The sequence below is a fragment of the Hippocampus zosterae genome, chromosome 2 (genome assembly GCF_025434085.1).
Source record: "Hippocampus zosterae strain Florida chromosome 2, ASM2543408v3, whole genome shotgun sequence".
NCBI classification, from domain to species: Eukaryota; Metazoa; Chordata; class Actinopteri; order Syngnathiformes; family Syngnathidae; genus Hippocampus; species Hippocampus zosterae.
This window is the reverse complement of record NC_067452.1, coordinates 4,145,160-4,169,336: the sequence shown is the minus strand read 5'-3', so window position 1 is coordinate 4,169,336 and position 24,177 is coordinate 4,145,160. Positions and strand designations below refer to the sequence as shown.

At 43.6% G+C, this 24,177-nt stretch overlaps 1 protein-coding gene across 2 annotated transcripts in view; it reads left to right on the top strand.

Annotated features, from left to right (window-relative positions):
• The window catches only part of dip2ba (disco-interacting protein 2 homolog Ba), an 84,378-nt gene extending 60,838 nt beyond the window's left edge, over nucleotides 1-23,540 (top strand). For both annotated transcript variants that reach the window (XM_052058676.1, XM_052058677.1), the window contains 13 exons: nucleotides 1,786-1,909; nucleotides 3,620-3,741; nucleotides 3,835-3,946; nucleotides 4,220-4,329; nucleotides 9,623-9,753; nucleotides 9,827-9,995; nucleotides 13,032-13,202; nucleotides 13,306-13,367; nucleotides 13,427-13,484; nucleotides 13,561-13,635; nucleotides 15,535-15,709; nucleotides 16,860-16,983; nucleotides 19,863-23,540. In XM_052058676.1, coding sequence (XP_051914636.1) covers nucleotides 1,786-1,909; nucleotides 3,620-3,741; nucleotides 3,835-3,946; nucleotides 4,220-4,329; nucleotides 9,623-9,753; nucleotides 9,827-9,995; nucleotides 13,032-13,202; nucleotides 13,306-13,367; nucleotides 13,427-13,484; nucleotides 13,561-13,635; nucleotides 15,535-15,709; nucleotides 16,860-16,983; nucleotides 19,863-20,115 — 1,686 coding nt within the window. In that variant the 3' untranslated portion in view covers nucleotides 20,116-23,540. The remainder of the gene's footprint in view (nucleotides 1-1,785; nucleotides 1,910-3,619; nucleotides 3,742-3,834; nucleotides 3,947-4,219; nucleotides 4,330-9,622; nucleotides 9,754-9,826; nucleotides 9,996-13,031; nucleotides 13,203-13,305; nucleotides 13,368-13,426; nucleotides 13,485-13,560; nucleotides 13,636-15,534; nucleotides 15,710-16,859; nucleotides 16,984-19,862) is intronic.
• The last annotated feature ends 637 nt before the right edge of the window (nucleotides 23,541-24,177 follow it).

Sequence of the window (24,177 nt, the reverse complement as noted above, 5' to 3'; positions counted from 1 at the left end):
GAGCCACTTTTGTAAGTGGCCCCCAACCCCCCCGTCCTGGCCACGCCCCTTTCCGCTTTTTCCATCTCTCGCGACTCTCATCCCTGACTAAGTTACAGTTATGCTTACCTTTAGACACCTTAAACTCTCAATGACACGTTACAGTGCATTTGAACTTTCATTTTTCAATTGCATATCAATGTGTGTAATATAAAATGTGTTAATTTTAAAATCATCCATGAGTTAATTCATTCAGTCATTCTACATGCATCCATATAAATCCTGTCTGTGCTCTATGAGATCATGAAACGGCTTTAAGCTGTGGTCAGACCAAACTCATGCTGAATGTTTCGAGCTGTGTGTTGCCATACTGCAAGGCTGGCCAACCAGTCAGAGACTAAGAGCCAATTTTTTTTACTGTGATACTGTAAAGAGCCACGCGCGTGCGCGCACACAAACACACGCACAGACACACACACACACACACACACACACACACACACACACACACACACACACATACACAGACACACACTTTTTTGTCCAAAGATCGTCTTTTGGAGCGACCAACCTCCCACGATCGACCCGATCGTGCACGTGCAAGCATATGAAAACACACATACACACACACACGAACACACACACACCACCATGCACGCCACGACGAGCAACAGCCGGAACGCCTGAATATAAATTAAACCTAAAGACACAAACACACAAATCTTTTTTCTTTTCCCCCATTTCCTCCTCCCACTGCTTTATTGTCAAATGTGCTGCTTTTTCTTTGCTTCTTCGCAATCGGCGTCGTTATTATGTCACACATAGCAGCAGCACAAGCATAGCCACACAGCCAAACAAAGTTAAAAAAAAAAGGAAACAAGACACCAAGAGCACGGTAAACTAAAAACAAGGTGGGACAAAATCATTGTGGTCTCTTGGCCACAGCCAGCTAGCTGCCAATAGCAGCCAGGACCGAGCCAAAGGGCTGCAGGAGGAAAGTGGCATATCTCGCGAATGTTTTGACTTCACGTATTTATAGATGTTGAACTGTCAAACAAGATAGCATTGAAGCGGCCTAAATAATAACACGACCACCGGTCACCAGATTGACGAGCGAGATTCAAACTTCTTGTTCCCCCGTAAACAAAAGCACGCGAGGCAAGTGGGGCGACGTGAAATTTCGTGTTTGGTCTCAACCCACTGTGAGTGTTTTCTTCTGTAGATCAAACATCACTGGGTGGGAGACATGGCAATCATTGTAACAGCACTCCTGATTGATAGTGTGAAGTCATTCCATGCAGGATTATGATGCAGACCAATATAATCACATACCGCCTTGCAAGTTAATGTGACTATAATTTCTGTTCAGGGGCATCATCATTATTTTTTTAAATAATAACACTGGTCAACACATTTTTTAAATCAGAGATGCAACTAAGCTTATTGAGATGATTTTTTTCACGCTGATTCAGAATCGACCTACTCTTTTTCTCTTGCATATTTGGTTTGCATGAAAATAATCTAACATGTCATATATTCATATTCATGGGCTAAAGCTTAAGTTGAGCCACACCTAGAATCTGACAGTTCCTGGCTGAGAAGAGCATTGCCATGCTGGAAAAACATCACGACCCGGTTCTGTTTGAAAGTCGGGCATTTATTTTGGATTGAAACATGTTTTTTGTGACACCACTCCTGGAACATTTCTGACACACTGAATATAAGAGAATAGTTGTCGTACGAACATAATTCTGTCGATATGATGCCAGATGAGGTTTAATTGTACTTCTTCTGTTTTGGCTGCAGGGGGTGGCAGTGTGCACGACCACCTGTGCTCAGCTTCACAAGAGGGCGGAGAAAATCACAGCCACCCTTATCGAGCGAGGAGGTCTCAACACCGGCGACAACGTGGTGCTGCTTTATCCTCCAGGTGAACATGTGCATCATCATGAAATGTAAACAAACCATCGATGAGCTTCCCTGTTAGAGCACAAACGTTGAGACGGTTGCTCCTACAATACAGTCTCTTTGAGTCTGAGACCTGTCAATCTAGTAACAGTGCTACTTTATTTTGCTCCGAGTTGGAATAAACTCTTGATCACATTTCTAGCCGACCAAATAATGAATGATAAGTTCGTGACCAGGATCTCATGAACAGATGGACCCTGGCCTTTGATTTAATATTGCAACAATTTTGAGTCATGCAGGAAGTGGTCAGAGGCACTTCAGATTGCTTCAGGCGGAGGCTCTTTATACTTGTGTTGTTACTTTCGCGAATGAGTCTAACTTTCAAACCAGCTCTTCTGAAAATCAATTCACCCCAGCTGTGAAAGAGCTTTTGATTTTTTTGAGACAATTTGGAATGATATTTGGTAACATTAGAGTTGTTCGCACGGCAACTTTTACTTCGGTGTAGCCCCTGAAAACGGCTTCAACCGGAGCAAATTTAACCCCGCTCAGGAGATGGTTTAAAAATTTACTCCGGAGTAAATGCTAGTTTGCGAGGCAGCACCGATATAAAATGGGACGTGTAAACGCTACAGGGGTAGACTCGCTACGCATGAGAAGAGTTGATTACATATGGGCAGTGAATGCATCGCTTTCATGCTCTGTTGTACTTCTGTCATCTTTCCTTTCTCTCTTCTCTCATCCTTTTACGGTGTCTGAGAGACCACAGTGTTGATTTGTCTGGATAAGTATAAACCATGGTTTTTCGATATGTCACAAACAAGGCAGAGAAAAGGAAGTACACGTTACGCATGCCCATGTTTTATTTCCATATTTTTATTTTGTAATATACAATATTATATTGTATTGCACGGCCGCAGAAACTGCCGTGTGAATGCAACTGGGGCTGCACCGGGGTTAACACGCTTCTCTTTAGTCAGCAGCTTTTTATGTGTGAACGCTCCACAAAATTTACACCGGTGTAAGATATATCGCAACAAAATACGTCGGTGCAGCACCGATGCAAATGTGTGCCATGTGAACACCCCTATTGAAGCAATCGGGATAAATGTACAAAACATAAGGTACACATTGTAGAAAAGAACACTTCTCCAAAGCTTGAGGGTGGAAATTATTGCCGTATGTTTTGAGAACTTGATTCGTACTGTAGCAGAGGAAAAAGTGTATTCACGAACAGCGTCAGTTTCGATTGCCAGGACATATTTGTCTTGTGTTTAGTGAAAAAGTTGGGCTCGGGTATTTGTACTTGCCGATGTTTTTTCTGCATGTGCCACATACATGGATTTGCCACATGTAGTGACAAGCTAGCTTGGTGATGAAGTGCGCCAAAAATGGAAATACAAATGATGATTTTACTTCATCGTAAAGGAGCCTTCATTTTCTCTTCAGACTCGGGACTGTTTGACTACTCGCCTCATTGCAGAGCCATACATAGCTTCCACCCATGTCCTCATGGTAGCGAAAGCAGGTTGAGCAATGGCTCATTTGTGTGAAACAGTCTAAGCTGCAAAACTGTGTGTTCTGTAATTCTCGATTGTGTGTTTTAATGTAAAGATGTCACATTAAAACAAGTGGGAACCAATGCATTGTCTCCTTGAGTCGATGAAGCGATTCAAGTAATATTATTATCTGCATTATGTTAATAGCCTGTATATCTTCCTTCTGCATGCAGGCATTGACCTGATAGCCGCCTTTTATGGCTGCCTCTATGCCGGCGTCATCCCTGTAACTGTGAGGCCGCCCCACCCACAGAATCTGGCTGCCACTCTCCCCACTGTCCGCATGATCATTGACGTGAGTCGGTGCCACCTTGGTCCTGAAACATATTTGATCACTGGCTATTATTTGTTTGAGGGTGTGTGGATAATTGCTTGCTGTGTGTTCCAGGTGAGCAAAGCAGCCTGCATCCTGACCACTCAGCCACTCATGAGAATCCTCAGGTCCCGGGAAGCTGCCGCCAGCGTGAATGTCAAAACATGGCCCACCATCATCGACACAGGTGGGCCATTTGCATGTGTTCGCAGGGTAACGGATTAAAAACACTTTTTTTTTTTTTCAGTGGAACCTCAATTTAATTGGGGGGGTGGCAGGTGTTCTCTGTTTCAGCCGAGTGTCCCTTTCCATTGAAGTCCTTTTCTCTTGGCCTAAAAACATCCAATACCGTACAAAATTTTAATTTGTACTTCTTTGTAGCCCACCAATTTCCACAACAGTACACAATTTTTGGAAATAAATATTTTTTAAAAGCGTTTTAAAAGTTTTCTCCTCTTAGATGATCTACCCAGAAAGCGGCCACCGCAGATCTATAAGCCCCCAACAGCCGAGATGTTGGCTTACCTGGACTTCAGTGTGTCTACCACTGGCATGTTAACTGGAGTAAAGGTAACGATTTGCACACTTTGAGTTAGAAATACATACTTTATACGGTAGATGAGCTAAATAACTGTGACCAATACTGTATATACAGTTCTGTCTTGAACAATTTGACAATATTGTTGAACCAAAGTATCAATGTAAAATAATTGGGAAAACATCACGACACCTCAGGAGTTGCACCTTACTAAACCTCGAAGATGATGCCCAACGCCCAGCAGCCATTTTGTTTGGCCTTTTTTTATTATTAGTTTCTTTTTAATGCGTGTATTTCTTTTGTGAAATATTTTTTAAAAAACGGTGTGTATTGTGCTGTAAAAATGTGTTTTAATGTGCGACCTAAACAAACACCGATCTTGAATATTTTTAACCCTGAAACTACATTTAATTGTATTTCAATTGAATTTCAATAGGAAACAATTTTAAAAATATTTTAATTGTAGTATTCGCCGTGAGGCCAGTCAATCCTTTGCTCAAGTTCGTTGGACTTCAAACTAGTACCTGGACGGCTTGCACTAACAGCTCCAGTGGTTTGTGTGCGCACTCTGACCTCATTTGCATGCAGATGATACCGGACGGCCACGGATAGGAATAGAAGTTGACATATAGGCTACATGAGTTGGGGAAATGTTCCCATTAAAGTCAAGAAAAATAAATAAAATATGTCAAACCCATTTCTAAAATGACTTTCAGGGAGTTTACTTATTTGCTATTGCTAACATTACAGCATGTGACAAAGAGACCAACAAATAATCTTACCTCTGAAAGATTATTCCAAGTTTCCCCGTTGTGATTATACAACATTGTGTGTACCGGTGTGCAAGTGTCCTTGTTATGTTGGTTTTAGTGAAGTGCACAACCGTGAAATGTGCTGACTCCTTACCCCCACTGAATGTAGCTCAAGGAGGCATGTCATCTGTACTTTATGTCTGTGGTACCGGACAGTTGATGTGCTTTGGTGGTATATGCAAACTCATTTTTACACTGTTTGCACAAAACAGGCCAGCGTATTGTTCACATGGAAACTGTGCTCGTCCACTTTCTATTAAGGGTGTGGAAAATAATCGATACATCGATGCGCACGTGCGCGATCCGAGTGCATCGGCTCATTCACTGGGTACGACGCGATTGACGGGTGAAATCGCGATTCATCACGATGCATTGATGGGTAATGGTAAAATCCGATTCAAGCGCCGTTTTATTCATGTTAAACGTCACATATCTGCCCTTTCCTAGGCGCAATGAATGCACCATCATTGCTTTGCGTTTTGTGTTGAATATGGACGGTAGCCGTGCGTCACATACAGTCCAGTACACAACTAGCGAAACATTATGGAAGTTAGCGCAAGCAGCAGCAAGGAAACTACTATTTTTAATGCAGCCCTAACATTCAAATCTTATGTTTGGAAATACTACGGCTTCGAAAAGAAAGACGGAAAGCTTGATAAAACCTCCGTAATTTGCAAGGAATGTCGCACTAAGAAGCCGTACAATGGCAGCACCACAAATATGCAGACCCACTTAAAACGATGGCACCAGATCACCGACAAGTTTCCCTCCCGCTTCCCCGCCCAGTTCCTCGTCGGACACCGGAGAAACTCTTGGTAAACCAGGTCAGGATCAGAAAAAAAAGCCTCTTATTTTGGGAGTCCCCTTGCAACTCACTGTGACCGCGCAATGGCTATAACTAAGGCCACTGCTTATTTCATATGCAAAGACCTCCAGCCTTAGCGTGGTGGACAACAAGGGTTTCAGACAGCTCGTGCACGTTTTGGAACCCAGGTATAAAATACCAGACAGGTCTGTGTTCACTTACAAACATATTCCCGATGTGTACAACAAAGTGAGAAGTGAGATTACTGTGTCGCTGAACAGTGCGCAAAGAGTTGCACTTACAGTGGATGGGTGGACATCTTGCGCTATAGATTCATATATATATATTATTATATTTCATATAAGACACTCAGTGAGAATAGTCTGTTTGTGTTTACACTATAGCAACAGCTGTGAGTCTCAGGTGCCAAATTGTTTACATTTTCTTTGCACAAAACCCAATTGTGAAAGGGCTTAAATAAGTTATTTTACAAGTTCTACTGTTTATAAGGAATAAAGTGGTATCCTTTTTGTAATACCATACTGAATTCCATCTTTTTAAAAGCTTTTTTTCTTTGCTTATTTGCATCATGCTTAATTGCACAATATCACAACAAATTGCATTGTATCGTATCGGATCGCATTGATTTGAACTTAATGTATATCGAATCGTATCACATCGTGACGATGGTGAAACGTATCGCATGGTATCGCCAGAAAATTCCATGTATCGTTTAAGTATCGCATCGCTGGCAGTGGATCGAGATGTGTATCGAATCGTCCTCAGTGCAGAGATTCACATCCCTACTTTCTATGGCAGACTTGAACAACTCGTGAATGCCAATTGGTGCAGCTTATAAGTGAAAACATTTCAATCTTGCTTCCTTCTTAGGAAGGATGAAAACGTATAGTCACATGTTTTGGTACCCTATGTCTTCAGATGGTGAAGCAATGAGCAATCTCAAAATCTCTAAGGCAGGGGTGGGCGATTATTTTCCCCGGGGTGCCAACTCAGAAGCAGAAAATATTGTGGAGGGCCGGGCCAAAATTTAGAAATCTACTCCTGATTTCGACTTTATTTCTACGTTGAAATAAGTTAATGACATTGTTTACAGAAGCTGATAAGAGTATGTATTATTTCTAGATAATGAAAGTGCAGTTATTTTACAGAAAAATGATTTCTTCAGTGAAATTATGCAAAACAATTCTAATTGTGCAACACTTGTAACTCTTTTTCAGTAAGACGAACACTACAATGCTTTCTGATTTCCTACGAAGATAGCACAATGTCTTTTATGCCAGTATTAATGTAACAAAACTCACATTTTTTTGTCCCAACTGCCAAACAATGTAGAAAAAATATAAACAAGCATGTTTCAGTGTTTTGATTTTTCTTCTTGTTCAGGAGAGATCAATCTAGCCCAGGGGTGGGCAAACATTTTGGCTCGCGTGCCACATTGATTTCTAAATTTGACAGGTGGACCGGGTCAGCACAAGATACAGTACATATAAAAAAGGTATATGTTGACAATCCATACCAAACATCAACAGAACAAAAGTATTAAAGTATTACCAAACTTTTTTTTTTTTTTGAGAACAGTGAAACAACTGTGATGAACGTCCAAGTATGTTAAAAACATACACCTGTAAATGTGTGACAAGACAAGCAACAAAGTGCAACAATATATTGCCCATAAACTGCAGCATACAGTACAGGTATATGACAAAATATAACAAAATTAGGGCTATTTTCTCCAAAATGAGACAAGTAAAAGACCTGGTGGCTTTCTTTCCACTCACTGTCTCGAACTTGACCTCCCCTCGATCACCACACAAGACAGCTTTGCTCAGCTGATGTTGTGCAACGAACTTTTGAAGCCAGCCACGGGACGCTTCGAAGTCTTCGATGCCCATACCGCTATGGAAATCGATTGCTCTCTTATTAGCGGTCCAGTTTGCGGAAAGTTTTGAGCACGATAACAGTCAAACCATTTCAGGAAACGTTTATTTACTCGACTGTCCGTTGAGCCGCATACAATTCATCCTGAGCATGGAAACACGCACAATCGGACTGCGCAAGAATCGCTTCCTTGTTTTTCAAAGTCTCGTAGATTTGAGTCTTTCAGACTCCTAAGCGTCTCTTGAATATTTCGTACTTTGTAACCCGCTTCGTTTAATCAGATGCACTTCACTTACTGTTCCTCTTCGTTTGGATGCCATGATCTACAACAGGGGTCCCCAAACTACGGCCAGCGGGCCGGATATGGCCCGTCAGCACATTTGGCCCGGCCCTCTAACCCTCCTGTTGTCATCGGGTCAAAATGACCCATCACTGTGTTAAAAACGCCCCAAAAAAACCCTAACTGGAAACAGCGGTGTCTACAAGCCTACTGGAACCTACAAAAGGATTATGAGGAAGGAACACAAGAACTTTAAGAGACTGCTCATATGTGTCAGAGAGATTCTGCTCTGACAACTGAGCTGAACTTTTATCTGTTAAGATTGTGCATGTCACAATAGAAAGTTAATGTTCCATGGCTTTTTTTTATATGAAGAACCCAGAGAGAGTTATTTAGTTATTTATTTCCTGTTTTTTCTGTGGAAAGGGTTATTTGGTTATGTGTGGCATTCTGGAAAACATTTTTTTTTAAGCTCCCCTACGATCGTTACACTTTTTCTGTTACAAACTGACACCGGCCCCCCATCAGAGAAGGGAAAAGTTATGTGGGCCTCACAGGAAAAAGTTTGGGGACCCCTGATCTACAGGATGTAAAAATGTTCGCAATTCCAGTAAAACTCACTGCAATTACTTGCATGTCGTCGTTTTGGAATCAATGATTGAAAATAGCGGTGCGGACACACTTATTCCGTCGTATCGAGCGGAGTTACTTGATTTAGCGCTACTACTGCGGGCTTCCGTATCGTCTCCCCCTCCCTCCCTGTGCTCTGCAACTTCAAGTAACTGCGCAACCTGGCGTTGAAATGCCTGTCATTACATGTCCATATGAAATGAATACAATCATTTATATCGAACCTTAATTGTGTACTGTGCCAACCATCAGCGGGCCGGATTAAAAAGTCCAGCGGGCCGCATCCGGCCCGCGGGCCGTAATTTGCCCAGGTCTGCTCTAAGGCATATCAATGCCCACACAGTAATGAAGTTGGTCATGTTTGGTTGAAAGTGGTTGGATAGAGTCTTATTTAGTTTAAAGCAGACGGAGGACCCAACCAAACCTACTACTTCCCACTCCATGACCGCCACAGTCTCACACTTCCTGTAAAAAGCTTAACATCAGTTGAGGGGTTTCAGGTCAGAAAACTGTAATCAATCTTCAACAAAACTGATGTAAACATCTGTACTTTTGGCAACTTCGACCACTGCAAATATCAGAACCATCGCCCCGGTGTTCTGGAGTTTGTGTTCACGTCTTCCACTCCATAGCTACACCTTACTGTCATTTCTGACAAAAATGCTTTCCGTCCATAAAATCCAAACTATTGAGGCAATCGTAATAATTTCATAGTTTAAAATATATTTGCTCTCAATGGGAAATGCTGTTTCCAAAGTCAACCGGATGGTGGTTGGCTGAACATTTGCAACGCGGAACACATGCTCAAACTTCAAGGTGGCGCTGTATGCAGCCTAATTGTTGCCAAATGTTTTGCTTCTGTGTAGTATCTCACACGCATTGTTGTGTTTTGTTATTAGATGTCTCATGCTGCAGTCAGCACTCTGTGTCGTTCCATCAAGCTGCAGTGTGAACTATACTCCTCACGCCAAATAGCCATCTGCCTGGACCCATACTGCGGCCTAGGCTTTGTCCTGTGGTGCCTCTCCAGGTACATAAAAGGCTGTATCAATGATGACGAGCAGTGCGATTGTTGCAAAAGTGACTGTGTTGGTGGTGGACAGTGTTTACTCAGGTCACCAGTCAATCCTCATCCCTCCCTTGGAGCTGGAGAGCTCACTTCCTCTATGGCTGAGCACACTCAGTCAGTACAAGATCCGAGACACCTTCTGCTCCTACTCGGTCATGGAGCTCTGCACCAAAGGCCTCGGGACCCAGACGGAGCTGCTGAAGGTTGGAGTTTTTCCATTGTCTTTGCTGTCTTTGTGAAACACTTTCACTCATTGGTTTTATGCATCCAATCTGGCTCTTGTTGTTTCCATAATATTTCGGAAGGAATGTATAAGTGTGATTGTATATGTGTTATTGTTCTTCCAATTGTCTCAACTCAACTCAACTGTATCTTTAAAGCACTTTAAAACACCCACCACTGTATACAAAGTGCTGTACATGGAGCAAATATCATATTTACAACAATAAAACAATAAGTTAATAACAAAAACAGTAGAAAGCACCAAAGAGTAAGACTAAGATCAAGTCTGAGTCATGCCGTGTCAAATGCCATAGAATACAAATGAGTTTTGAGACGAGTTATAAAGATGGGCAGCGAGGGTGCTTGACCAATATTCAGTGGGAGGTCATTCCAGAGAGAGGGACCAGCAACAGAAAAGGATCAATGCCCTCTGAGCCGCCGCTTAGTTCTTGGAACTTCTAATATTGTTTAGGTCCACAGACCTGAGGCAGGTGTGTTGGGCAGATGAGCTCAGAGAGGTAAGGTGGCGCGAGGTCACTTAAAGATTTGAAAACAAATAATAGGATCTTAAAAAGAACTCTAAAATGTGTCGGGAGCCAGTGAAGGGATGCCAGATGTGCTCCCTCTTACTGGGCCAGCTGGAGACGCTTAATGGAGGATTGGCTGACTCCAAAGTAAATTGCAATACTTTAGTGGTGTTCACACACATTTGCTCCGGCGCTGCACCGATGTATTTTGTTGTGATATATTTTGCACCGGAGCAAATTGTGTGGAGCGTTCACACATACAAAGCTGCTGAGCGTGTCTGCACCGGCACAGCGTCGGTGCAGCCCCACTTGCGTTCACACGGCAGTTTCTGCAGTGGAGCAAAACGACAGAAAACAAATGAGCTGTCGTGTTGGTTCTTTTTAAAACGTATACACAACTAAAGCGACTACTGGACAGGCACGTCCTTCTCCTTCTTGGTCTATGTGCCTTCTGCTCGAGAGTGACCGCCCCCGAAAACGTAAATCAACGATGACTTCAATGACACTCAGAAAAGCAAACACATCATTCGCCAAACAGAAAATCAAAAGAGGAAATCACAAAATAAATTATATGGGGAGCGGGGGGTTGTGAACACAACAAAGGAACAAACTACACTAACAACTCCGAGACAGTCCAGTCTCCTACAAAAGGAAAGATGTTACCAGCCAAGTCTTGTGTCGTTATTAAACAAACACATAACGGAAGTCCGACAGAGCACGAAAGCAACACATTTTCGCCGTACGTACGCTTCACAAGCATTTGCTCTGGAGCAAATTTAACCCAGTTGCGTTCACATGTGCAAATTTACATCGGTGCTGCTTCGCAAACGAGCATTTTCTCCGGAGCAAATTTTTAAACCACCTCCCTGAGGTGGATCAAATTTGATCCGGTGTAAGTCTTTTTCTGGGGCTACGCCGGAGCTAATTTGCACATGTGAACGCTCTACAGGGGCAGCCCCGGCGTAGCACCGGACCAAATCTTGCCGTGTGAACACCCCTAGTAATCTAGCCGGGATGTGACGAAGGCATGAATTACTGTCTCAAAGTGCTCATGAGAAAGGAGAGGTGTTACTTTAGCCAGCTGTCTAAGATGAAAGTAGCTAGATTTAAGAACGGCACCAATTTGCTGGTCAAGTTTAAAACTGTAGCACCTCACCAATTCTTGCAAGTCGGGAGACATACAGGTAGTCTGTCCAACATATCCTGGCTTGTCCTCGGGGGGGGCCCTGTCCTGGCCGGTCAAGCCCGAAACACCTCACCTTGGAGGCATCCACATGGCATCCTAACAAGATCCCCCAGCCACCTCATCTGGGTCCTCTCAATGTGGTGGCGCAGCGGCTCAACTCTGAGCCCCTCCCGGTTGACCTTTCTGTTAGGGAGAGTCTGAACACCCTGCAGATGAAAATCATTTTGGCCGCTTCCATCCGGAATCTTGTTCTTTCAGTCACAACCATGAGCTCATGACCATAGGTGAGGGGAGGAAAGCAGATGGACCGGTAGAATAAGAGCTTCTCTTTTCAGTTCACGAATGACGGACCGAATTGTTGGAGCTTCCCCACTGATCCGCCTCTCTACTTGCCACTCCATCCTCCCATCACTTGTGAACAAGACCCCAAAATACTTGAACTCCTCCACTTGGACCAGGATCTCATCCCAAACCTGGATCAGTCCTTTTCTGACTGAGAACCATGATCTCAGATATGCACGCGCTGATTTTCATCTCAAACCGCTTCACACTCAAAAAGCAAACCTATAATACTAAGACCTCCAAACCAGACGCCCTCCACCCCTTAGCTGCGCCGAGAAATTCTGTCCATAAAGGTTACGAACAGAATCAGTGACAGAAGGGAGTCTTGGCGAAGTTCGACCCTCACTGGAAACGAATCAGACTTATTGCCGAGAGACATGTGACCACGTTGAGCCTAACTGGGTGCAGTCAAAAGTTCCAAGGACCCATGCCCCAAATTGAAAAGGACCGTTTTGACTCAAAGCCATTGGCCATTTTAGACAAATGACAAGACTCGAACGTTGACTTTAACTCCTACTTCGGAATTTGCCCTAGTGAGCTCCAGTGGGAAGTAGCTATCCCGAAAAGATGGACAGTGTACAATTAAAAATATTTTTTTTAACTGACGCCATCTCATGTGGGTGAAGCATTGAATGCATTTGGAGCTTTCACCATTTAAAAGGGAGTTTCAGGGCCCATGCGGATATTGGATCCCACCGTCGTAAGGCAAGATGGCGGGGGTTGTCACAAAGTTGTAGCCCATCCATTCATCTGCAAGAAGAAAGCAAAGCAGTTTTGCTGAACAACTTTTGTGGTCATAATATGTGACATACAGATTATCAAAGACAATTGGATGGTGCCCGTTGCAATAAAGGCGGTCGTCTGCCACCGTGCATATTTTGTCCATGTTTCTCTCATAGCTCCTGAATAACATGTTGCTGTCCAAGACAAGACCTCAGCTGTGTGCACGTGTATGTTTACAGGCGCGTGGTGTAAATTTGTCATGCGTGCGCAGCTGCGTGGTGATAGCTGAGGAGCGGCCCCGACTTGCTCTCACGCAGTCCTTCTCCAAGCTCTTCAAAGATGTCGGCCTATCGTCACGAGCCGTCAGTACCGCTTTCGGCTCCAGGGTCAACCTGGCTGTCTGTATGCAGGTGTGAATTTTGACGCTCAATTCATTCATTTCTTGACGGTTTACATACTCAATGGCTGTCTGCATGCTTCCTTTTGGGGGGGTTTTCCTGACCGTTTTAACAGGGCACGGCTGGACCAGACCCCTCCACCGTCTACGTTGACATGAAGTCGTTACGTCATGACAGGTAATGCTCAATGCTACTTTTGTGACACTCCATTATGAAAACGTGTCTGCGTCTTTCAGGGTGAGGCTGGTGGAACGGGGGGCGCCACAGAGTCTTCCGCTCATGGAGTCGGGCACTGTGAGTCTTAATTATTGCTCGATTGGCACCATGACGCAAAGCCAGCAGCTAAACGGTGATTGTGTTGTGCTTGAAGATTCTACCAGGGGTGCGAGTCATCATCGTCAACCCAGAGACCCGAGGACCGCTGGGAGACTCCCACCTCGGCGAGGTAAGTGGATCGAGACTATCGCAAAAACTTACCTGGCTCAACTGGACTTTCAGTAGGTATCCAGGTGCTTTTTTTTTTTTTGTGCACAAAGGAAATGGGCTGTGTCCGAATATCCACCCTTATTGCTGAACCCCTTCTTCAATATATAGTCTTGTACGATATGTAGCGCTTTATAAAGTAACTGTCCTCATTCTGTTTTGTGATTCGGACAGCCAGCTCAACACTTTCTCCTCTTTTGCTAATGACGTGACCACCGGACCTGTAATGATGAACCGGTTTAAGATCTAAGAAGAAATATTTATATTAAACTATACATATTTTCAATTAAATAAAATGAATACATGATTTCCGTGGTCTATAGCTAAAGAGTATCCCTTTCATGTTTACGCTTGCGACCTGTTGTTTTCCAGCCTGTAATGCATTGCGGTCTATATGAAGCTGTCGAGTGAGCATCAATGCACACTACTTTGCCAAATGCATCGCGAGTAGTATTGAGTGGCCTACGTTTGTCCTCCCTGGACATTGAGAGACCCGTACAAAATGGCATAACCCCTTGATAGTGCACTTTATGGGGAACAGTGTGCACAATAGGGCATGGCCATTGATTTCCTGATGTCGTCTATTTGAGTGCGTCCGGTTGTAATGTTTAACAAGAAGGAGCTCCAAGTGAAGATGTAGACTGGCGACGTGTCATATGTTTATTACATGTGAGACAAACATGAGAGCTGACATCATGATTGATTTAATCATCATCATCATCTTCCGAGCCGCTTGATCCTCACTAGGGTCGCGGGGGGTGCTGGAGCCTATCCCAGCTGTCTCCGGGCAGTAGGCGGGGGACACCCTGAATCGGTTGCCAGCCGATCGCAGGGCACACAGAAACGAACAACCATTCGCACTCACACTCACACCTAGGGACAATTTAGAGTGTTCAATCAGCCTGCCATGCATATTTTTGGAATGTGGGAGGAAACCGGAGCACCCGGAGAAAACCCACGCAGGCCCGGGGAGAACATGCAAACTCCACACAGGGAGGCCGGAGCTGGAATCGAACCCGGTACCTCTGCACTGTGAAGCCGACGTGCCAACCACTGGACTACCGGGCCGCCCGATTGATTTAATATAATGTTAAAAAAAAGAGAGCTGTTTATTGCCCCTGCTCATTTGTCCTTACAGCAGGTTTATAGATTACTATGCTGATGACATACGGTGATTCAAGGTTACAGATAGAACGCAATGAACTTGTTGGGTTTTGTTTTGTTTTATATTTTTGGTGTAGAATTAAATTTTTTTTCTCCCAAACGTATACATCTATCTATATATATATATATATATATATTGTGCGTCGTCCCGCACGCGGTCTGTCCTTCCGTCTGTCCCTTTTCAAAACGTACCTACTTCACCGCGCCGCCACTGTGCCGCTCAGGCAGTGGCTCACTACGATCGCGCGGGCATCTTAGCGAAAAAATGTTGTCTACCCACAAGCATTGCAATAAAATTGTTAGTTATTTAGTAGAGCTAAACATCTCTTTATTTTCGCGATAAGCAATGAAGATGAACAAAAAGTTGAACCAAGCAACAACACTTTTGTGGGCCGAAGGCCCACCTTACCAGCCTTCCGCAGGAACTAGCTGATGAGCCGCCCGGAGGGCGGCGAACCACCACCTTACTAGCCTTCCGCAGCAACTAGCTGATGAGCCGCCCGGAGGGCGGCGAACCAGATAGTTTACTATAATTATGACTTACCGTATCTACTCCGTTAGCTTCATTTTGATGATGCATCTTTGTGTGCGTGCATGCACTTCTGCGTGTGTGGGGTTGGGTGTTTCATAAAATGTCAACTGCCTGACTTTGTGAGTCAAAACTTAGTTCGGTTTGTGTGTTTATATGTGTGTGTAGATCTGGGTGAACAGTCCCCACAGCGCGAGTGGCTACTACACCATCTACGGCGAGGAGAGTCTGCAGGCGGACCACTTCAACACTAGACTCAGCTTTGGGGATCCCAACACGCTGTGGGCCAAAACGGGCTACTTGGGCTTCATCAAGAGAACCGAGCTCCTGGATGCTAGCGGAGGTAAGCTCCTGTTTTTAAACCGTCAATAGAATATAACAGATCTGTCAAAATGCAGAGACTGTCGATGAACTTCTGTATTAAGTCCCTTGGAAAATCTCAAATGTCCTGGAAGCTCTTGCTCTGATGAAAAATAAGTTGACTTTAAACATCGTAGGGATACGCTACAAGAATAATGACTTTGAAATTAAAATGCTGGAAACCGGAGCGGAAGCGAGGAAAAACTAAACTCCAAGTCCATTTTGACTTGTAGTACTGTCCAGACAATGTCTTTGTACTTTTAACAAAAAGTTAGTTGAAGCTAGGCAACGCTTTTCTTAAATCATTAGTAAGAACCAAAAGAATAAGCTCTTTTTGCTGTGGTCAACATACTCACAAATCCCTCAAGTCAAATGCAAGGAATTTGCACTTCACTTTTGTGAAAAAGTACAATCCATCCGGTCTAACATTGTCAAAATTTCAAAATCACCCGGGAATAATTCAATTATCATGGCAGAATTGGGTAGCGTGGATCCAGGAAAAAAAACAACAACAGATTTGTTTCAGCAGTCGAAACCATCAACTAGCTGTTTTGACTCAATACGATCTGACCTTTTCAAAACTATTGTGAAATCTGTTCAAACCGAGTTACAGTAAATAATCGACACACTTCAGTCAGGCAAGTTTCCTAATTAGGAACCCTTGAAAGTAGCCACCATCAAGCCCCTTCTCAAAAAGAAAGGTGGATGACTCCTTGTTCGTAAATTATAGAGCCATCTCAAACCTTCCTTTCTTGTCCAAGATTGTCAAGAAAGTGTTTTTTTTAATCAGCGCAGCAAATTCTTGAAGCCAAACTGACTTTTTGATCAATTCCAATAAGAATTGTGACTCCATTACAGTCCAGTAGCAACTCTTATTAAAGTACTAAATGATATAAGATTGAGCACACAAATGGAATAAGCTACCGACAGAAGTGAAATCGATGCTTATAAATCCAGTTTAAAGCCCTTCCTTTTTTTCCTCATACCTCAGATATCCCCGAAATGGTTGTAATTATTTTTCTCCCTAGTAAATTTTTCGTAAAACTACTTTTGTTTCCTCTGGTTTGCACATTTAATTGCCTTGTGTATGAAATGTGCTGCATAAAATTGGACTTTTTGCTTTCCTGCCCCAGATCGCCATGACGCCTTATTTGTAGTGGGATCACTGGATGAGACGCTGGAACTAAGGGGCTTACGTTACCACCCCATTGACATTGAGACATCCGTGTCTCGAGCTCACCGCAGCATCGCAGAGAGGTGAGCTGCCGTACATGATCGGCAGGTTTACATGGTGCAGTTGAATCACCACGCGTGGCACGACATCAAGCTTGACCTTTTGACTTTTGACTGTGATGGCCTTTGAAACAAGACATCAATATGGATGATGTCAAACTTGAATGGTGGAAAGATATTATAAGTCTGAAAAATGTCAACAAAAATTCACACACTTGAAAACAGTTGACAGGTGTTTTCTAAATGAATATCTCTTAGAGGCAGCACGTCACCAAGCCACCCACTCAATTACGCTTACCAATTGGTCCATGCATATGGCCCATGCAACAGACATATTGCCAAAATCACCAATACTACGCCAAATCGATGTGAGCCGCCATCGCACGATGAGTCAAATTTCAAAAAAATAATTAATGTAATAAAAAATCTGTCACGATCAATATGTGATATCTGATATCCTTATATTGACAAACATTTTTCAGGCATATCGCTGAGCCCTACAAAGCACGTTGTTCCATTTACTCTTCATATTGGCCAGTTTATTTGACTTATTAAAGGTCAACTATTGGATATTAAAATAAAATGACCTAAATTCAGCTTTTGTTTTCTCTCGTCCTTATTTTTTCAATAGTAGAAATAAATAAATACATCGCTTTATATCACATGGGTAAAGAACTAATGTGTAGTGATCTTACGTTGAATTTTTTTTTTTCATTTATTATGCTCACTTTTCATCATTTTATATAGAATCTGTATAATCTGGCCTTTGGTTGGCCCTCCCCTCCACTATGACCATGAGTTTTGGATTCCTGTGCATTACTCAAAATAAATCACCATTATTTTCCTTAATATTGAGAAAATATGGGCGGCTTAGTGATCGACTGGTTAGCGCGTCCACTTCACGGTGCAGAGGTGCAGGGTTCGATTCCGGGCTCGGGTCTTTCTGTGTGGAGTTTGCACATTCTCCCCGTGCCTCCGTGGGTTTCCTATGGGTACTTCGGTTTCCTCACAAATTCCTGAAACATGCATGGCAGGCTGATTGAACGCTAAAAATTGTCCGTAGGTGTGAGTGTGAGCGTGAGCCCGGATGGTTATTCGTCTTTGTGTGCCCTGCGATTGGCTGGCAACCCGTTCAGGGTGTCCCCTGCCTACTGCTCGAAGACGGCTGGGATAGTCTCCAGCATGCCCCACGACCCTTGTGAGGATAAAGCGGTTCAGAAAATTGATTGATTGATGGATGGATGGATGGATGGATAAAATAGGGACCAAGCGTATCAAACTCAAATTACCTGGGGAGCCTGCGGGAAGCATGGTCTGGCTGAGGTCGGGCCACATCAGATGTTCCTGCCCCACCAGCCAAAAACAAAAAAAATCTTTTCAAACATCATTATTGGCGGTCCCAGAAACCTGGCAGCGCTTCATCTCACACAGCAGAGCCAGATTTGGATTGAGGGAGGGAGCAGTTGGATGTGGCTTGAAGATGTTCATCATTAAATCCGGATCTGTACTTGGATTTATAAGTTCAAGGCGGAGGGAAAAAAAATTGAAACCACCCAACTTGAATCCAAGGAAAAAATAATAATTTATTAAAAAAAATAAGTGATGAAAATCATTGCTTTTGAATTATGCAGAGATGAAAGTCCTCTGGAATTTCCCAGAATTAGAAGGGTTTTTCAATTTTTTTATGACAATCTCTCCGGAGAATTGAGGAAAATTTGCCTAAAATTAATCCGGTTATTAGTTGACAACATTGAACGAAGACGCGTTTGAGTTCGTTGTTTTGCTTCAAGGAGCGTAGCCATGTTGAGACACTAACACTAGTAGCAGTAAAGAGATTTTCGTCTCTTTATAAACACACTTGCTAAACCCCAGTGGAACGAATAAAAGACACCGTGGACAAGACAGTTGTCGTAAAAAATATATTTGGACAAAAACGGAAACACACAGATTGGCAGAAAAACGTGTCCATCCGACTTCAAGTGTCGTCTCGGATAGTTTAGCTTAGCTGTTGTTGTGTGTGATGTCGGGTGTGTGTCGTTGTTGCGTTGGCGCTGATTGGTTGAAATCAAAACGCGCATGCGTATATGTACGCGTTGAAGCATGCACAACAGGGAGCAGCGAACTTTCTACTGCTGAGGCTCGCTGAGCTTGAGTGGCGTCGCCACAACAGTAATACCCTCACCTCACATTCTCATGGCCTCGCAATTTCTCTGAGATTTCGAAATTTCGTCGAGAACGGAAGCCACAAAGGCTGCACGTGTGCACACAAAAGGAAGATTTGTCATTGAATGTCGAGTATTTGAATAGCGTTTTGTGTAAACTGATTCATGCGTGATCGGCCAAGTGCGTGTGTGTGTTTATTTATTTATTTTTCCAGGATTTTCAGAAGAGTCCACTTTCATCTCTGATTATGGTTTTCGAGCCTTTTCCTTGAATAAGCTTGTTTGTCATTTCCATTCTTATCCCCAGAGACAACGCTCTCCTTCACTTTCTCTGGTCAGTGTTCAGTATGGTACGCACCATGCCCCAAACAACATGATGACGAAAAATAGGCCGACTGAATGAATACAAGTTTGAAGACTGGTGTGATGCTCATTAGAGGACATGCCTTAGTTTAGCATATGCGTATCGTCAAGTTAGTTTCAATCTTTTCGACTGGTACCATGACCATATTTCTTGTCTGAGCATGTTTTGTTAACAAAAAAAGCACCCACAAGTTGTGTTTTTTGTGGGTCACCTATAAGGTACCCAGTCCTGAACTCGACTCCCGTATTTATTCTTCTGGTAACTGCACCAATTATTCCCCATTTGGAGGAATAATATGAAACTGGGGGTGGGAATTTGAAGTGTGCTCGGATGCCGAGTGTTCCCTGACATCAGACTTGCACGTGTGTTCTCTTCAGTGCCGTGTTCACGTGGACCAACCTCCTGGTGGTGGTGGCCGAGCTGAGCGGCTCCGAGCAGGAGGCTTTGGACCTGGTTCCCCTCGTCACCAACGTGGTTCTAGAGGAGCACCACCTCATCGTGGGCGTCGTGGTCATCGTGGACCCGGGCGTGATCCCCATCAACTCTCGAGGGGAGAAGCAACGGATGCACCTGCGCGACTCCTTCCTGGCCGACCAGCTTGACCCCATCTATGTGGCCTATAACATGTGATCTGGGGGCGGGGAAGAACGTTACGAGCAATCAAAGCGGGCTTCCTTCGTTTCGTCATTGCTCATCTTTTTTAATGGCTTGCATTCTCCCATCCATTCGTTGCTTTCAATGTCAACAATCCATCCAGACTTTCATTTTAATTTTTTTATTGTTATGTCCCCCCACGCCCTCATAAAGGGCACCCACCTCTCAATAGCAGTGAGGCACACCGACTGGAGCTACCGAGAAGAGGTGGAACTTTCCTCCTCCCCCTCGCACTTTGAGTCTTCGCACGTCGGAGTCCACTTCCTGTCCGGCCTGCCTCAAAGGGAACACGCTCTCCCTTCCACATTTGCTGCCGTCTCAGGGGCAAACCTCCGCTTCAGTATTAACAGATACCGCCAACAGGGGGTGTCCCGGTATGTGCACAATGGGAGTGCATGTTACAAAAAACGTCCTGAAAATGCACTTGAATAGCAGTCAGGAGAGTTAAGATGAGGGCTCATTTAGCTACTCTTTTTCATGTCCTATCACGACAAAAAAATAGAATAAAAGAATCGTCTTCTGCCGCAGCCTGCAGACAGCGGCCCACACAACGTTGAATTAATAATTGAACAGGGTTTTCATTTGACAGCACAAATTGGAGGGGGGGGGGGGTGAGATTCCTGCACAATTCTTGCACAAACGAGCCTTGAGTAGGTCAGCCCGCTGCATGTTAAGGCCACACCCACACGAATATAGACAAAATTAGATGCCATTAAAGTAGACATTTTTTGCACTTCCACCCAATTCAAAGCAATGTCCAGGTGTCTAAATAACATTCCAGTGAAATGCTTTCGTCAAAATATCCCAATCCTCAAGAATTAGGTTACACTATACCCCACATTCTCTCTTTTTATTTATTTTTTTTTCTTTTTTTTTTTTTTTGCCTCGCTGAAATTAACCTGCTTTCAAGGTCCTGTCTCATGGAAGTGAGCCACCACTGCCGCTCCCCTCTTTACTACTGGGTCAATCGATTCGCCTTTGTGACCACGGGTGGCGCTTGTGCACTGTGACAAGATGAGCGGCTTTTTGTTTTCAAAGAGAAAAGTGAGACCTCATGAAGAAGTAAAAGCGTCATTTGTGTTTTCACCGGTGGAGGTAGTTGCCCTTCATCACCAAGCTGTCAAATGACATTTGTCAATTAGTATAGTAGATCTGTGCATATGGTGCATGCAGTGGACAAATGTACTCCTCCCCTGTGTCAGCCACTTAGCTTAAATTTTGAGTAAGTGCCAGTCAGCCAGTTAACGTGAACTAATGCTCATCTGCAGCTCTGCTTACCTTTTGGCTTGACACGGTAGTGCTTCTGTACAGTTAGTCCATCAGTGGCTCAAAACTGGTGGATCTTCAGACAGCCACGCTCCCCAGTCATGGGAGGAGAGACTCACTGTGGGAACGGAATTATGCAAATTAGCTGCACTGATAGGTCACAACCCTTCAAAGTTAAAAAGGGCTTGCTCACCGACACATTTTGGAAAACAGGCAGCTAACAAAAGATTGACTTGGTTGTTTAATTTCAGACTTGATAGGTGTGTGGTGGTTATAAATTGTCAAAAATCCTGGGGCAAGGAAAATGTACTTTTGTTTGTTTTTTAATATCCATGTACAGTATGTGTGGACCTGAATGGCTCACGGTTGGCGTGGTGCACTGTCGAGCGCGTCTTCTCAACTGGTCTCCTGTTGATGTCTAATCTGAGCACATTTATATTTCAGTTAAAATAGCCTTGAAATATGTGACAAGATAACATCCTTCATAACAAAAAATACAAGATGTCTTAAAGCATGGGAAAGGCATGTTCCACACCATTTATTAAGGACAGTCAAATTGCACTAACCAAGGAGAAACACGGCAATTGCATGAATTAAAAGTTTAATACCGCAAAAAAAAAAGACCCACACATGACTGTACTGCACATCAAATGACTTTTAATACTTGGCGTCCTTAAAAAAAAAAAGACCAAGTGGACAATTACCATGCCAGCATTTCAAAGGAAAAGCAATCCTCCATAACAAATCTTTTTTGTTTTATTTTTGACACCAGATGAGAATGACTGTTCTCAACTCGCACATGACACGATCTTTGCGAGCACATTCTCGCAATGTGCTTCAGGGTCGTTTTAACGGTGCGTAAAAACTAGATCGTCAAATAGGTTGCTTCTACGGGGCCGTGCCTTTTCACAATAAGCTCCATTGTGACGCGATGGACGATGGCGTTATATACTAAAGATATCGGTGAGTGAGGAGACAACTTTTTGCCTTATTGAAACCTGCAGAACACTTAATTTGGAAGCTCCTCGAACCCAGCGGTTCATAGTTCTCTTCCATGCCGTCATTACGGAGTACAGTGCTAACTGAATGTCTCGAACAAGGTCAGAACAGCAGAGTGCGAGTTACGAGCAAGTCACAAAGGGAGATGCGTTAACACTGATGGAGGAGATCAATGAGGGTAAGGATATCAATGTGTATTCTGTCTTTTTAGGTCAAATACTGTTATAAGATAAGATATCCTTTATTCGTCCCACACTGGGGAAATTTATCACTGGTCTTATCGTGTACAGCGTCGATGAGACTCGACTGATCTTTCATACTTGACAGCATTTTTCTGCTTTCATTTGCAAAAAAGGAAAAAAACACAAAAAATAACCATTGGGACTATTATTAGATGACTCTGGCAGGAACACCGTGCACTTTTCCAAATACTGTTTTGTGTGTGCGTGCGCAAGTGTGTATGTGTGGGTGATTTGCTTTTATGGCGATTTTTTTTAAGATGGAAAAAAAATTGAATTCATTTTTTTAACGGTTTGATTTCTTTTAATTTTTGTCGCCTCCACTGTAATTGAACCCTTTCTATCCAACTCTGGAATTGAATATCCAGTACATTAGCAGGGTTGAATTGCTCTTTTTTATCACACTGCTTTTGAGTGACATGTATGCAACTGGCACGTGAGAAGCACTCATGGTGAATTGAAGCATGTGAGCCACTTTGTTGTTACTCTGACATGGTTTTTAATAAACTTTTATAATTTAATGCCGACCTCTTTCGGTGCTATTCGATTAGGGATGTAAAAATGTCCTCCGCTGGTCTCTGGATGCTCAACAGGTGCTGTTCATTGCTGTGTTCTACAAGGGATTCTCTTCATTCACGTTCATTCCATTTCTCCAAAGTAATTCCAAGCACAGGCTGATGTACATGGGCACGTGTTTGCTTTTGGTGTCATTAGGAAGCCAAGAGCCCACAATGCATACCTCAACAATGACTTGTCTCTCCACTATGCATTGACGAGCTGCAAGCAGCAGTTCAATCAATGGTGTATGATCTTCAAAGCTGGGTTGACAAAAGAAAAAAAGCTTTCACGCTGTCATCGGATGTGGTTCATGTGAAATAATAAATAAATAAGAGGCTGTGTCAGAAGCTCCTGTTATTTTCCCACAGTTTTTACAGGCATTTCTTAAATGAGAGACAACAGCATCCGTGCCGTGTGCGCTGGCAGTGTCGCTCAATGAATGTGACCGGCGCTGTGGCTGTAAGGGGGTCGATGCATTCTGCGGCACCAATCCCCAAAACCTTTGGAGGACACTAGCAGTGAATGAAGCTGTCAAACCGAAGGAGTCCTTTTTAGCCTTTGGGAGGCCGCTGAAGGGTACCAGCTGACCAAGGCCAACGCAGCTTTGGTGGTGGCTGAGGTAACAGCTTCAAGGAAATGGAAACTCACCAGTTGCTGGCCCCAAGTTCTAAATCCTTGGCCATCCAGCCTCTAGGGTCCCTTAGGGTATGAGGGACAGGACCTGTAGGCTGGGACTGCCTGGGAGGCATCCGGTCAGAGGAGCAGAAGTTCGACATAGGACCCCACCGCTATGGACACTGGGAATGGGGTGCAGTCGAAGGGCACATGAGACCACAAAGCATGATGAAGTTCAGAGTAAGACTTGAAAACTAGTCTTGTCTCGCGAGCCCAAACTAACGTTTCTTGCGCCTTCACCTCAGCCGACTGAAAAGTTCCCTAGGAAGCACAGGAACACTACGGAAAGCCCTTCTTGAGG